The 14409-nt window shown below is 34.6% G+C and overlaps 2 protein-coding genes across 4 annotated transcripts; one reads left to right on the top strand and one right to left on the bottom strand.

Moving 5' to 3' along the window:
- Positions 1-218: 218 nt before the first annotated feature.
- Positions 219-2636, bottom strand: LOC111430084. The gene is made up of 2 exons (XM_023066233.1): positions 2209-2636; positions 219-1713 (listed from the first exon to the last, which is right to left on the bottom strand). Exons 1-2 carry the CDS (start codon positions 2269-2271, stop codon positions 616-618), a joined length of 1161 nt encoding a protein of 386 aa, XP_022922001.1. The 5' UTR covers positions 2272-2636; the 3' UTR covers positions 219-615.
- A 2554-nt stretch (positions 2637-5190) lies between these two features.
- LOC111459768 (golgin candidate 6) lies at positions 5191-14193 on the top strand. 3 transcript variants are annotated; one of them, XM_023102823.1, is made up of 20 exons: positions 5191-5332; positions 5464-5579; positions 5755-5807; positions 5962-6089; positions 6182-6234; positions 6683-6829; positions 6959-7032; positions 7126-7195; positions 8086-8139; positions 8750-8845; positions 9625-9675; positions 9764-9850; positions 9949-10062; positions 10166-10237; positions 11245-11427; positions 11566-11669; positions 11832-11880; positions 12029-12094; positions 12321-13085; positions 13417-14193. In XM_023102823.1, exons 2-20 carry the CDS (start codon positions 5556-5558, stop codon positions 13963-13965), a joined length of 2739 nt encoding a protein of 912 aa, XP_022958591.1. In that variant the 5' UTR covers positions 5191-5332; positions 5464-5555; the 3' UTR covers positions 13966-14193. The 3 variants fall into 3 exon arrangements, with proteins under 3 accessions (XP_022958591.1, XP_022958598.1, XP_022958581.1); XM_023102830.1 differs by having other exon boundaries at positions 5204-5332; positions 5478-5579; XM_023102813.1 differs by having other exon boundaries at positions 5204-5332; positions 5428-5579.
- Positions 14194-14409: the final 216 nt, after the last annotated feature.

Here is a 14409-nt window from a genome sequence, read left to right as displayed (position 1 = left end):
AAAAGCTCAAATAGGACAATATCTACTTAACGGTGAGCTTGGGCTGTTACAAAACTGAAAGGTAAGCTATTCTTAGCGCTATGACTTAAACCTTCCTGGTTCTTTAGGTTTAAGCTTGTATCCCAAAGAGGTACAGGAAAACAAGAACAGTATGCATTTTCAGAGGTCACACCACAAATTACACATTAAACATTAAGAAGAGAAAAAAGGAGAAAACAGATATCTAAGACCATTAGCATTTCTATTCACTTTCAGAAAAAACTATTGAGAAAGGAACAAATGAGCACTGTGACAGTGTTCTAAGATCAATACAGAGAGAGATGGTGGAAATTACAGTGTTACCTAATAAGCAATACCTATAAGACAAGCTTGGGAATGTGATTCAACTTTGAAGACATTGGTGGTTTGTGCCTAATAACCCAATATAGCAATTACAATCAGTTCCCTCAGCTGCAACAGTATGGAGCCTCTGCCCTCAGTTTCCATTTCAGCCTCAACTTCATTGGACACACAACCTTTAACTACCTCCACATTACAGCCATCAAATTTCAAAATAGGTATCTGTTTATGTTCAACATTTACAAAGTCATTTCTTCGTTCTTGTTCTTTCATAATTTAGCCACTTTCTCTTCTGCAGTTACCTGGTAACAAGTATTTGTACTCCTGAGCATTGTTTAGAAGGAATGATGGGAGATGAACAGCAGAGTAAGACCGAGGGATTGGTCCCATCTTCCCGATTATGTCCCGAAACGTGTACTCTTCTGGAAGCATGTCGAATAGGTCTTCTCCTTTGCATATTTTGTCCTGAATTCTGTTGGGGTTCAAGTAATGAGAAAATCTTACTCTATCATAATGGCTGTATGCTTTCATCTTGAATATGAACTCACTGATACGGCGAAAGCAAAAGCTACAATGCCATCCCGAATCTGATAAGATTTCGTCGGATTGGCGATAATGAGCATACCGTGTTTTACCATGCTTGTACTGATGGACAGAAGCTCTCCAGCTCTTGTCATCTGCATAAAACTCGAAGGAGTACAGGTAGTTCCTTAGTCGCAGATGGAGTATGGGTGGAGTATTGTCGCACCACCTCAAGAGGTTTATCGTGTGAGCGCTTGGGATCTCGTCGACGTCAGACATGATCAATAAGTCATCATCCTGTATCCCTGCAATCCTAAGAAGTTGATCCAAAGCCAATCTTTGATATGCCTCTTCAACAAATGGATTCTCTCCTTTCTTAAACCTTCCCCCTATCATCCCATAGGTCAACCGTGGCTCAATGAAGCTAAAGTGCTCCCTGTTGTTTGCAAAAGCCAACTGCTTTGGCAGACCGGTGAACGTAGAGTTCGACTCGAGAAGCACAAACTGACTCACATAAGGATACAGTTCGTTCCATCTAACGGTCAGGATATCAACTTCATTACTAAACAGAACAGCATCGAAGACTCGTCTCGGCGATTCACGCATTTCCCAACCATGAAGTTTGCAGAGAGACTCCATTGATACATTCTCATGATAGTAATGAGGGATTTCATTAAATGGCTTAGGAGGAGACTCCCATAAGGGTCTAAGGAAATAAGAGATCTTCTGGCCATGGAGATATATGAACAATATCAAGAGTGGAACAGCGAAAAAGAAAGAAAGTAGTGTCTTCAAATCCCATCCTCGAAGAATACATCGAAATCTTGACAAGATTAAAGCTCCACGAGGCCCCTGGTACAAACAACAACAACAACAACAAACATTGAAGAACATAATCAAGGATCAAAGGACATGTCGATCTAAAAGATTCAAGACACCAATTCATTTCCAGATGCAAAAACAAGAGGAAAATCAAGAGTGGGGACGACAGGACGTTGAAAAACGAAGCGATTCGTTTACTAAGGCGAAATTAGAACACCTAGAAAAGGAAATCTTAGCTATAAATTGAAAAGGACAGCAAAATTTGATTGAATCCCAAATCAATGCACACTTCAAATCAAACCATTGTGCTCATAAACAGAACGAACACGAAGAATAACAATCATTAGACAATTGAAGATAACCGTACCTTTCTCGCCATTCATGGGTATTTCACGAAGGACAAGTTCAATCAAAAGGGTTTAGAAGAAGGAACAAAACAAACAAGTTTCTTATCCCAAAAAGTCGAATACAGCAGATTCAAAACAAGCGAAGAAACAGAAACAGAGAGGATTGAAACTAACAGACCTGGCCACAAACGTCTTCACAAATATCATCGGTCTTCTTGGAGCTGTAATACCCATCAGACATGATAAACAACAAAAATACTCGTAAAATTACAGAAAATGCGGGATAAATCCTCAAATTCTGAATCAAAACTCCAAAAAATCAGATCCTAGAGGGTGAGATTAAGAAAAGAAAAAACCCCCCCCACAAAAGAGGCGAAGCAAAACAAAAAATGGATGAGATATTTTGGAGCAGTGGGTATATAAGAAATGGAAATGGGGCTTAGTTTAAACGCTTTGATTCATCGCCGAAATAGCGCGGTTGTAGCCGTTGGTGGGCCTTTTGATGGCTCTCCGCTGTTTCACAAAAGCAACTCTAAATTCCAGAATTCCAGAGGTGAGAGAGATAGGCCGCAAAAGAGAGAGGACTGAAAGATTGATATACAGAAATGGTGCTTAACCTCAATTTTCTTTTTCTTTTCTTTTTTATTTTCTTTTTATTTTTATTTTTATTTTATTTTATCCCTCAAATTTCCAAAAAAAATCCCAAAAATTCAGAAACCTTTTCAACAAAAGGGAATATCTTGTGTGCTCTCGTCTTGGTCTCTTTCTAACCGTTGGATCAAATCCCAGATGCTGATCCAATGGACTGCCAGCTATGGGGATATTTGGTAAACCGTTATATATTATTTTTCTTTTATTCCATTTAGAATTAAATTAATAGTTACGAAAAGTTTGATTTTAATTTCACTCATTCTAAATTACATCTCCAGATATTCCAAAAGTTTGTTTTTAATTAAATTAAGGGAATATTTTTCTTTTATTATTTTTAAATTTTTCATCTGGGGTTGAAATTGTATTTATAAATTTTAGGATAAAAAATGTATTTTTAAAAATTTTAAATACTAAATAACAAACAAATTATTAAAAGTGACCATGGTACACGTTGTTCTATGTTATTATTATTATATAAATTATTGGCATGTGCTTTTGTCTTATGAGATCGGGTGTTTTTTCAGTTTTAATAACGTCCATAAATATTTATTTTTAAAAATAATTAAATTGCGAAAAGAAGTGAAATATTTAACATAAAATATTGTCAAATAAAAGGAGAAACGTGAAACTTGTCGTTTCTTCTTTGTTGGTTGCATAACTCAAGGCTATTTTTCTTTTTCTTTTTTAGGTAATTTTTTTATTGTTGCCTTTTTAAAGTAAATTAAAAATAGTTTCGGCCTTCTTTTAAAATATTCACAACTGGTTGTTACGATATTAATTTATTTTAAACCAAAGTTTTTATATGTAAACTTATCATATTGTATAATTTTTTTTTCATTTAAAATATATTGCAATTTTTATTTATAGTTTAATTTAAAAATCTATTAAAACATTAATTTCACCAAAGGTAAAATAAAATTTTGAATAATTTAGGGGTTAAAAACATGAATGCATGTTGAAATTAAGCCGGGCGCATTAGATGCCATGTGGATAAGAAATGTGCATTAGAACCGTTACCAAGAGAAGTTGGGTCCGCTGTGTTTGTGAAGCGAGCTCTTCTTTGACAGCTAAGTCCACATGGTTTTGGCTATTGTGGGGATTGTGAAATCTTAGTACTCTCCCGTTGACTTGTTCTCCCCATTTCTTATCTTTAAATTTAATTAGCTTTTTTTTAATTAATTATTACTCCAAGAGGCACCAAATTTTGTTGGGTTTTTTAATATAATAATTCAACACATTTAAATGAATATTTATGGCTTGAATTATTTCTATACTAAAAATATCTAGATTTTTTAAAAATAAATATATAAATCATACATCATGACGTTCGTTTGAATGATGCAAAATTATTGACTTTCACATTTTTTTTAAAAGAGACTTTAAGAATATTAAATTTTATTGTCAAAATAACATATTTAATTTTAAATTAAAAAATAGATAAAAATAGAAAAAAAACAAATAAAGGCAAAGTTTAGTTATATTTTTAATTCAATTGATGACCAAAGGAGTTTAGAAAAACAAAACTATATTTACCATTATCATATGAAATAGATATATACGTATGTTTTAATAATATAAGTCAGCCCATAATTTTCTATTAGAAAAGTAAAATTCCTAATTTCATAAAAGACTCGGGATTTAAATTTTTGAATTATCGATTATGTGATCAAAATTGAGTACAAGTGATATGTGGATAAATAGTGCTATAAACAATTATTCAGTTACTCTGTCGAAGATGAATGGGGCTAAGAGATCTTCTGAAATTGTGGGAGCGTTATGCCTTAGAGACAAGCACCCGCGCAAGCAGTAGTGGACAGAGCGGAAGCGAGATTGTTAGCTTGAGTAACACAAACATTGGTGAGAATCCAATGCCCAACACATTAAAGGGTTCCTCTGCAAGGTTTGTCCACGGAGAGTGAGTCAGAGCCTAAGATTAAGTCGGAAGACGTAGTTGGGCTAGAAGATAGTTAACGATTCGTGGACGCAAGGTGCCCCGATCTTTTTAGGATAAGAAGGGGTAAAGAAAATACCTCGAGCCAATAACTTTTTAGATGCGATAACTAGCGTTTGAAAAATGTAATACAATTAAATATTTTATTATCTAGTTATTAAAAAAATAGTTCATAATAGTTGATGAATTTGGTTAATTATATATTAATGGTTAATACAGATTTTATTAGCATAATGTTTAATAATTTTAATGTAATTTCTTGAAAAAATATTAATTGTGAAAATGTGTATAATTCAATAATCAATTCTAATAACGTTTTATGTGGAGCAAATATTATCATTGTTATTTCAAATATGAACAAAAGTTAATTTTAGAACCCGTTTTATTTAAGGGCAAATTTGTCTTTTTTGTTATATATGGGCCGGGAACGTGTTTGTCTGGAGGCCCAAAATCTCAATCACAGGCCTGAATATGTGGGCCTTAAGCCTGTCTTTCCCATCGAAGCCCAGCTCTTCTAATTATAATTACAGAAATCCCTAATATATATAAAATGAATTAAAAAAACCGAAAAATAAGGCTCCGTATTTCCGTTTTGGTCAAAAGACACAGAGCGCTTGTGAAGGAAATAGCAATACCACTCCATCGCTGTCAACCGGAAATCGCCGGACGCCGAGATCAGCCACTCTGTTTCTAACTTCTGGTTCGTTTCCTTTCTTCTAATCGGGATTCTGTTCCCTTTTGGGCGGCTATTTCTTCGATCGATTTCATGTATCGTTGCATTTTTTTCATCTCTAGGATTTTTAATGATTGGGTTAGAGCTCTCACTATTAGGGATTGCGTGTTAGACATTTCCGAAGGTTGTATTGGGTTCGGGGCGATTGCGCCGGCTTCTGTTTCTGGATTTTTGAGATTCTTACTCGAATATGGATCTGGTTTCTGGTTACAAGGTGATCTCCTTCTCCTCTTTGTCCTAATTTTCGTGGATTACGTGGTTTAGAGTAATAATGTGGAGCTTTTTTTTGTTGTTGTTTATACGTTTATAGCATTGTGTTTTATCTTTGTATTTAAATAATCTTCAATTGGTTTTCTTCTCCTGTGTAATTGATTGCGTTGTTCGTGCAGGGTATGGTTGGGCTTGTTTTCGGTAATGAGAATTCTTCATCCAATGAAGATAGGTAAGCAGATGCCACGTGCTTCTAATAGGATGATGGATAAGTTGCATAACGTGCGCTTGCCCCAACTGCTAATTCCTGTTCCTGAATCTTAATGTTTACATTTACTGTAACTTTTCGTATATATTATGGTTAATTTTGTTGCCCCTTTCCATAGCTATGTTGAACGTGTATTGGATCGCATTAGCAATGGTCAGCTTGCAGAGGACAGGAGGACTGCCATGGTGGAGCTTCAGTCTGTTGTAGCTGAAAGTCGTGCTGCCCAGCTAGCTTTCGGTGCAATGGGTATGTGCTTGTGCTTTGATTGTCATCTGACTTTACTTACATGGATTATGTGAAATTTACAAATAAAAGATATATTTGATATGTTTTTGTAGGATTTCCTGTGCTCATGAGTGTTCTGAAGGAGGAACGAGATGATGTTGAAATGGTTGCAGTTCCTTAACTGTCCTTTGCTTCCCTGTTGTTGAGAAATTAAATCTTGCTTTATGACGCTTAGTTATGCTTTCATTCTGGAAAAAAAGTATATGTTATTGCCTGTTTCAAGAAGTTTTGGAGGAATTAAAGATAATATTATATGGTAATTCTATGGTTATTTCTATGCAGTGAAAACTTTAATCAATTATTATACGCTGCTAGTTTACTTAAATGCTTCTGTTCTAGTTCAATTTGACCAGCTGCACGAAGTCATTATTTATTTATATATAAATTTTTTTATAATTATACTCTCAACACTGTCTGTCTTAGCTGGAGAGCTTTTGTTGTTATGTTGTCTTGTGTAGATTCCATCTATCAATGAAATTTTTTATGTCTCAAAAAGAAAGAAACTTTTAAATTTTTTAGCGTGTCTAGTAATATGTTCCATTTCTTGAGTCCAGGTTCGGGGGGCCCTGGAAACTCTTGTGAGTGCATTAACTCCTATCAATCATGCTAAAGGGTCCAAGGATCAAGTCCAACCAGCTCTGATGAACTCCGATTTGCTTTCAAGGGAATCAGACAGCATCTCTCTTCTTTTGAGTCTTTTGGTCAGTAATTCCTCTTATGTTTAAATATATTTTGATATCTATAGGTTTATTTATGCATTTGTGCTACTCAATTCCATATGTGACCACTTTTCCCCTCCCTTCTTTGGGTTTCTGTCTGAACTTTTGCAGTCAGAAGAGGATTTTTATGTCAGATATTATACTCTTCAACTGTTGACAGCTCTTCTTACGAATTCTCCCACGAGGTATATTTATTTACTCAGTTTGTTAATTTTATTTTATCTCTTTTTCTACTTTTTATAGTTCTCATTAATTGAATTGCGGACTTTCCCCTTAAGGCTGCAGGAAGCCATTCTCAGCATTCCTCGTGGTATAACTCGACTTATGGACATGCTTATGGATCGCGAGGTATACTTTTTTAACCTTCTGTTTTGAAAGATCAACTCTTCAAATAAGATTTATTTTTCTCCAAATAATCCATCAATATATTTTCAGTGAGTGGAATACCTTGCCACATGGTATCACATTTTCCCCCTCACGTTTCCTGTTGGTATTTGTATTTGGTAATTAGTTAGTTTGAAAACAATGTTGACTTATTTTCAAAATATTGACACCAATATTAAACTGAACGAATATATTTATAATGGACAAATTAAAGCAATACTAAATAGTGTTATATTGACTTCAGATTTATGATTAATTTTCTTTAATAAAAACAATGGGAGCCCGATGTTGTCCTTTTTGTAAGACACCTTTAGGTGCTGGGGCACTATGAAATTTGTTTCCCTCTAAAAAAAACAATTAGGGAAGAATTGTAAAGAGGATATCATATGATATTTCCATCAACAGGCCAGAGAAAAAAGGTACATGAACTTTGCTAGGAGTCCCAATCTTGTGGCGGCCACCTATCTCGATATTAAAATTTCTTTTTAGAAGTTTCTTCTTGACAACCACCTGTAGAGTTAACGTTGTTGTCCTATGAGATTAATTGAGATAGACATAAGCATGTTGGCCATTTATGGATTTAAAAGAAAATATATCATAGGGTGTGAGGACTTGAACTTTTCAATTAGAAGTAAAATGTTGAACATTTAGACTCTGGTGTGGGAAAGCATAGATGTTTTTACCAGTGGACACACTCTTTTGGTGCCCCTGAGAATAATACTTTTTTGCTTAATTTCTCTTCACTGAACTTTCATTGCATTTGGAGCTACAACGAAAAGTAGTTAAAAGCTTCATTTCTATACCATTCTTATATTAGAATCATTCATGAAAATATCGTTATGGTTTCCTTTTAGGTTATACGGAATGAGGCGCTGTTATTGCTTACTTACTTGACCCGTGAAGCTGAGGTTTGATCTTTCTTCAGTTATATGGTTTTAAGTTATTTTTGTACTTAAATATCTTTCTTGATGAGAATTTTTCCATTGAAATATCAAAGTTGTAAGTATTTAATAATTTATAATTTTATTTATCCATTAATAGTTGACATTATTATTTAAAATCTATCGCACATTTTTTCCCAAAAGAAAAAATTTTTGGACTCAAGATTGATTTCTAGTTAATCAATAATAAACCATTTTCCATAAAACAAAATTCGATTTTGGAGAAACGAAGTTTTCATTCTATTATGTCTTAAGAATAATATTTTAAACTTATGATACTACATTTTAAATTAAAAATTGAAAAACTTGTTGTAAATTTAGTTTACCTTTCTTTAAATATACATAAAATTTATTTATGTAATATTAATTGTAATAATAACTTATCATAGAAATGGGTGGTTAAATTGAAAAGGTCTAGATTAGACTAAACGATGTAGGAAGGCTTGAAAGGAATTCAATAGCTTCTTCCCTAAAATCTCTTTCTCATGTATGATATAGATTTAAAATTCATATTTTATTAATGATGGTTCGAAAGGCGACTTGGCCTTCACTAACCAATAATTCTATTGTATTTTAGGAAATTCAAAAAATTGTAGTTTTCGAAGGTGCATTTGAGAAGGTTTTTAGCATCATTAAAGAGGAAGGAGGCTCTGATGGTGGTGTTGTTGTGCAGGTAGTTCATGAATGAAAACTTCATTTTCTTTACCGATATACCTTGTGTGCATTATCGTTGTTTTTCCTCTTCTGGGATCTATTGTTTTTTTCATGTGATAAAATATGGTCCCTATTTTTTTCCTTTTGCTCAAAAGTTGATGAAATTTCTCACATTTGGAAATGATAGCCTGAAACTTTCCTATCCCTTTGAAAAACTTATTCTTTTTTTTTTCAGAAAATATTTTTTTTTTATACTTCTTCTTTTTCAAAATTAAATTGAATTTGTGTAAATGTTGAAATTTTAAATCATTTTGGACAAAAATATTGGTCACTTGCCACTTACACTCACTCTCAATTTTGACAAAGAAAATGTTATAGAGCTCTTGAACAACTCACTCAAGGTTTTGATGTTGTGTGTTTGAGAATTTTAAATTAATTTTAGTAATAGTTAGTAATAGTTATTAAATAGTTTTCTAGTTTAACTGTTTTAGTTATTTAGGAAAGTGATGAGTTCTCTATAAAAAGAGGCTTTGTGGTTGGAAGTATACACTAGACTTTTTGGAGGAAATGCTAGACTTCTTAGGGAGAGCTTTTGGGCCTCTTTCTCATACGTTGGTCTGTGGGAAGTCACTATGCTTGACATAATTTAGATCTCTTCTGGTCGTTTCCTCAAGAACAAAGTTTTCAATTCTGTGTACTGATATGTTTGACACATTATTTTAATTTGCCAAGAATTTCCTGGTGATAGAAATATATTGACTTTGCTATGGGTTTAATTAATTAGTACATTTTAAACAGGATTGCCTAGAATTGTTGAGCAACCTTTTAAGGAAAAATGCATCAAATCAGGTGTGCGGCTTTTTTCCACTGTATTTTGTTAATATCTTGCTTTTTGTTTATTAGTTTTTTTAAAAGGGTTTAAGAATGTTATACTCAGGTATTGCTGAGGGAAACTATTGGATTTGATCCGTTAATATCAATTCTTAAGTCAAGAGGAAGTACTTACAGTTTCACACAACAAAAGGTTAGATAATTGTGCACTTGTATATCACATGAAGCCATTTTTATTGTTACGTCCATGAAGTCTTATCAGTGACTTTTCTTGAAACATCTTGCCAGTAGACAGTAAATCTACTCAGCGCGTTAGAAACACTAAACTTGCTAATAATGGGAGATCCCAAGGTTGATCCTGCAAAAGATGGAAATAAGCTGACTAATAAAACAACTCTGGTTCAGGTTTGCAATAGAAAACAATTACTTTATCTATGTTTTCTTAAATTGAAAAACTGGGGTTCTCTGATGAAGAATTTTCTCTTTGCCCTTAATTTTTTTTTTGCAGAAAAAGGTTTTGGATCATCTTCTACTGTTAGGTGTTGAAAGCCAGTGGGCCCCTGTTCCTGTCCGTTGTGCGGTAAGACAGCATACTATCTGTCAATCACGTATACACACAAACACTTTCATCTTATGGACTTACACTGATGGACAGAAACATGTCTAGAAATTAGTATATTGTTTATACTTCTAGCTGCTTTGGTTTTTTGCCCCAACGATATTGATTAATATAATCTTTCGCCTCCAGTTATTAAAATCTATTAGCAATTTCACAGAAAATACAGAATTCATTTATTTCACTGATATAAGACTTTTCAGTTGTCAATATTTTTTTTCTAGGATGATTGTTGTGGTGCACTTCTGCATAATAATGTTTTCATCGTCTTTAGGAACTGAAGCTGAAGCTTCTCTCTGTCTCTTTACTTCTTGTAGCTTTTATGGCACCTACCTGGATTCATTCTTGCTCTTCAACTGGAATTTGTCTTATCTACACTATTGATATGATAATGTTAGGAACGCCTATGATTCAGAGATCTGCTCAGATTTCGATATTTCTATTTCTGTGCAGTTATAGTTTCACAAAGCTTTTGTGCCTACAAATATGTGCAGGCATATATTAGATAAGAGTTTTCTGTGGCTTGTTCTTCAATACATTACTCGATTTGTTACTGTAAGCCTAATTTTTGTAACCATTAGCTGTTATTTACAGCCGTGGGAATGCATAGTTTTTATCGTGGTTGTGTGACAGAGGATCTGCTACCTTGTTAACTATTGAACTATGTCATTATAATAACCATTCTGAGTTCAATTAGAGATCTATGGAACAAGTGATAAAGCTCAAATACCTTCGAGATCATAAAGTTGTAGTTATGGGGTTAATTGAGATGTGCATAAGCTGGGCTAAATGCCATGGTTCTCCAATAGGAAAAAAAAGAAAAAAGAAAAGATAGGTCAATCTATTAGATGCTCAAATATCAAATTATCTTTATTTTAGCTTACTTCAGTTTGTTTGCATTTAGCTATAACTGATGCATTAGTGGACACCAGTTAACCATTTAATATATTTATTTTCCTGCATATTGTTAGGCATTACAATGCATTGGCAATCTGATCACTGAGCATCCCAAAAATCTTGATGCTATTGCTAGCAAATTCCTTGGAGATGATGTGCAAGAACCTGCCCTCAATTCAATTCTTCGGATCATTTTGCGGACATCAAGTACCCAAGAATTCTTTGCTGCTGATTATGTTTTTAAGTGCTTTTGTGAGGTTATTTTTGCCTTAACTTTTTATTTTTTCTTCACAAAAAAATATAATGGATTTTCTTCCATATTTATTTTGTTTTTTTGTTTTTAATTTCAAAATTCTACTATGTTATTATTCTTTTTAACATGTTTTCGGAATCAGAAAAACTCTGATGGGCAAACAATGTTGGCGTCCACTTTAATTCCTCAACCACAATCAATGATCCATGCACCACTTGAGGAGGATGTTAACATGTCATTTGGAAGGTTTATTCACACATCCATCCTGCATTGTTCTTTTGGTGTCCTATTAAATGCACCCTTTCTTTGGTTACTGCTGTAGAAGATGAGTTGAAAGTCGATTAGTTTAGTTAGCGGACTATTCTAGTTTTTGGTGAATGATAATATCTGAATAAGTTTTTCTTGCAGCATGCTGCTTCGCAGTCTTACTTTGAGCGAAAACGATGGCGATCTAGAGGTAATATATGTTTTAATATCAAAGAAATGCTTAAACGTTTTATATGGTGTGAGTGTCTGCATTGCAAAATATCGTAAGTTCTCGGATGTTCCCTAAGGGACACATAGCATGAGCTCTATTATTGACAATCTGGGTAATATGTTTGCAGACATGTTGCAGAGCTGCCAGTGTTCTTTCTCACGTGATTAAGAACAACAGTCAGTGCAAGGAAAGGGTATGCAACTAGGTGCCTTTCATTCTAATTTTTTTTTATTGACTGTAAAGCATGAATGTTTGGTTTGCGTAACTACTGCATGAATGAAAAGTATCTTTTCAGTTCTCAATTAAAGTCCGGTTTCTTTAAAAATTAATTAAAACAAAACAAAACAAAAAGACTTCGACTAAATTGATGATGAAAATAAAACTTGAAAATACTTTTTTCTTTTACTTCTATGTCCCAGGTATTGAAAATAAAACTTGAAGCACCCATGCATTCCTTGGGAGATCCTGAACCTCTGATGCATCGAATGGTGAAGTATTTGGCTGTTGCCTCTTCTATGAAAAATAGAAATGGGAAGTCGGCCTTGAGCAGCAATTCATATCTTCAACTAATCATATTGAAATTGCTAATCATTTGGTTGGCTGATTGCCCCAGTGCAGTGCAGTGCTTCCTAGATTCACGTCCCCACCTCACATATCTGCTTGAGTTGGTTGCAGATTCTACCGCAACTGTTTTCATGAGGGGTTTAGCAGCTGTTATCTTGGGGGAGTGTGTAATCTATAATAAATCAAGTGATAGTGAGAAAGATGCTTTTACCATTGTTGATACCTTTAGCCAGAAGATTGGGCTTACATCATACTTTCTGAAGTTTGATGAGCTGCAGAAAAGCTTTCTTTTTGCCTCCAAGTCATTAGAACCACGGAAAGTGTTGACAAGGTCTACAGCTGCTAGTATGGCTGAAGTTGAAGATGTTGATGAGGATGCTTCTTCTAATCAGAAAGACGAGGAGCTTCCCATTCTCTCATCTGTTTTCGATTCTCATTTTATCAACACTGTTAAGAGACTTGAAGCAGATATTAGAGAGAGCATTGTTATAGTATATAGTCAACCAAAGAGCAAGGTGGCTGTGGTGCCAGCAGAACTAGAGCAGAGGAAAGGAGAAACTGATGGTGAGTACATCAAGCGGCTTAAAGCATTTGTAGAGAAGCAATGCACCGAGATACAGGTAAAATATTTGCATGCATTGCTTATATTCTTTGTGACTAATTCTTAAATAATTAATAAATTTGGAATGTTATAGTGGCATACTGCTATTGAATTCTATGTTTTTGGCACACTTTTAGGAGTGTATGGGCAAAATTTTGGGACCTAATCTTTAGTTAAATTGGAGCTGCTTTTGGATGCAACACATTGTCTGTTGTAGACTCATTTCTAGATCTACATGCTCTTTATATATTTTTCATATCTAAAAAAGTTTATAGAATTTAATCATCCTTCCTATTCCACCATTATTTAGACCTAGATATGAATGTAACTGTAATCCGATCCATTTCTAGGACCTTCTTGGTAGAAATGCAACTTTGGCCGAGGACCTGTCTAAAACTGGAGGGAGTGAGTCCTCAAGTGAGCAGAGAGTTAGTGGGCCATCCAACCGAGTCCAACTAGAGACGCTTCAAAGAGATCTCCAAGAAGTATCTAAACGGCTGGAACTGCTCAAGGAAGAGAAAGTGAAAGCTGAATCTGACGCATCTTACTACCAAAACTTAGCTAGCAAGATGGAATCTGATCTCAAGAGCCTCTCCGATGCGTATAACAGTCTTGAACAGGCAAACTTCCATTTAGAAAAAGAGGCAAAAGCTTTGAAGAGTGGAGGAGTTTCCATTAGCCCAGATATCGAGGCCATTAAGGCAGAAGCAAGGGAGGAAGCTCAGAAGGAGAGTGAGACAGAACTGAATGACTTGCTTGTGTGCCTCGGTCAAGAACAAAGTAAAGTGGAAAGATTAAGCGCAAGGTTGATGGAGTTAGGAGAGGATGTTGATACACTTCTTGAGGGAATTGGAGATGACCTGGGGCTGCCTGAAGAGATCGAGGACGAGGACGAGTGATATGCTCCTTGAGAGATGTTCCCGTGGCACTTTTTCTCTTTATAGGTCTGATTGATTGTGGTTGATCCTCTATTTGTACATTTCTTGTTGAATTGTACAGTTTGAGACTTGTCATTATACTCATTCTGGAGTAGCAGGATGTGTTCTGTTTAAATTATGATGATTCTCTAGAATCCAACTCCTTTGAGTGCTTACTTGCAGCCTATATTATACATATTCCTATCCAAATTTCTGAGTTTTTCCTTGGGAGAGGATGAAATTAACTTCTCTTTAGGGACAGGCAGAATCATAAATTTCAAATTTTGACTTGGTTCATCGTGTTTCACGTTTAGTATTGAAAATGAATGGAGAAGTGGTGGAACCACATATTGAATTTATTCTAGTGTGGCAAGAAGCCACTGATGTCGAGTCATCTCCTACGTTGCTAGCTATGTCCTTCTTGAT

Source organism: Cucurbita moschata, unplaced genomic scaffold, assembly GCF_002738365.1.
Source record: "Cucurbita moschata cultivar Rifu unplaced genomic scaffold, Cmos_1.0 Cmo_Scf00002, whole genome shotgun sequence".
Lineage (NCBI taxonomy): Eukaryota > Viridiplantae > Streptophyta > Magnoliopsida > Cucurbitales > Cucurbitaceae > Cucurbita > Cucurbita moschata.
Note: the sequence above shows the minus strand (reverse complement) of the source record. Positions and strands in the feature narration are given on the sequence as shown.

What these genes read in the sequence shown, in the direction of transcription:
- LOC111430084 (XM_023066233.1), bottom strand. Translation starts at nt 2,271, where the DNA reads ATGTCTGATGGGTATTACAGCTCCAAGAAGACCGATGATATTTGTGAA. An exon ending in GTGAAGACGTTTGTGGCCAG is followed by an intron (nt 1,714 to 2,208) that starts GTCTGTTAGTTT and finishes TGTTTGTACCAG; the next exon opens with GGGCCTCGTGGAGCTTTAAT.
- LOC111459768 (XM_023102823.1), top strand. Translation starts at nt 5,556, where the DNA reads ATGGATCTGGTTTCTGGTTACAAG. An exon ending in CTCTTCTTTTGAGTCTTTTG is followed by an intron (nt 6,830 to 6,958) that starts GTCAGTAATTCC and finishes GAACTTTTGCAG; the next exon opens with TCAGAAGAGGATTTTTATGT. An exon ending in ATGGTGGTGTTGTTGTGCAG is followed by an intron (nt 8,846 to 9,624) that starts GTAGTTCATGAA and finishes CATTTTAAACAG; the next exon opens with GATTGCCTAGAATTGTTGAG.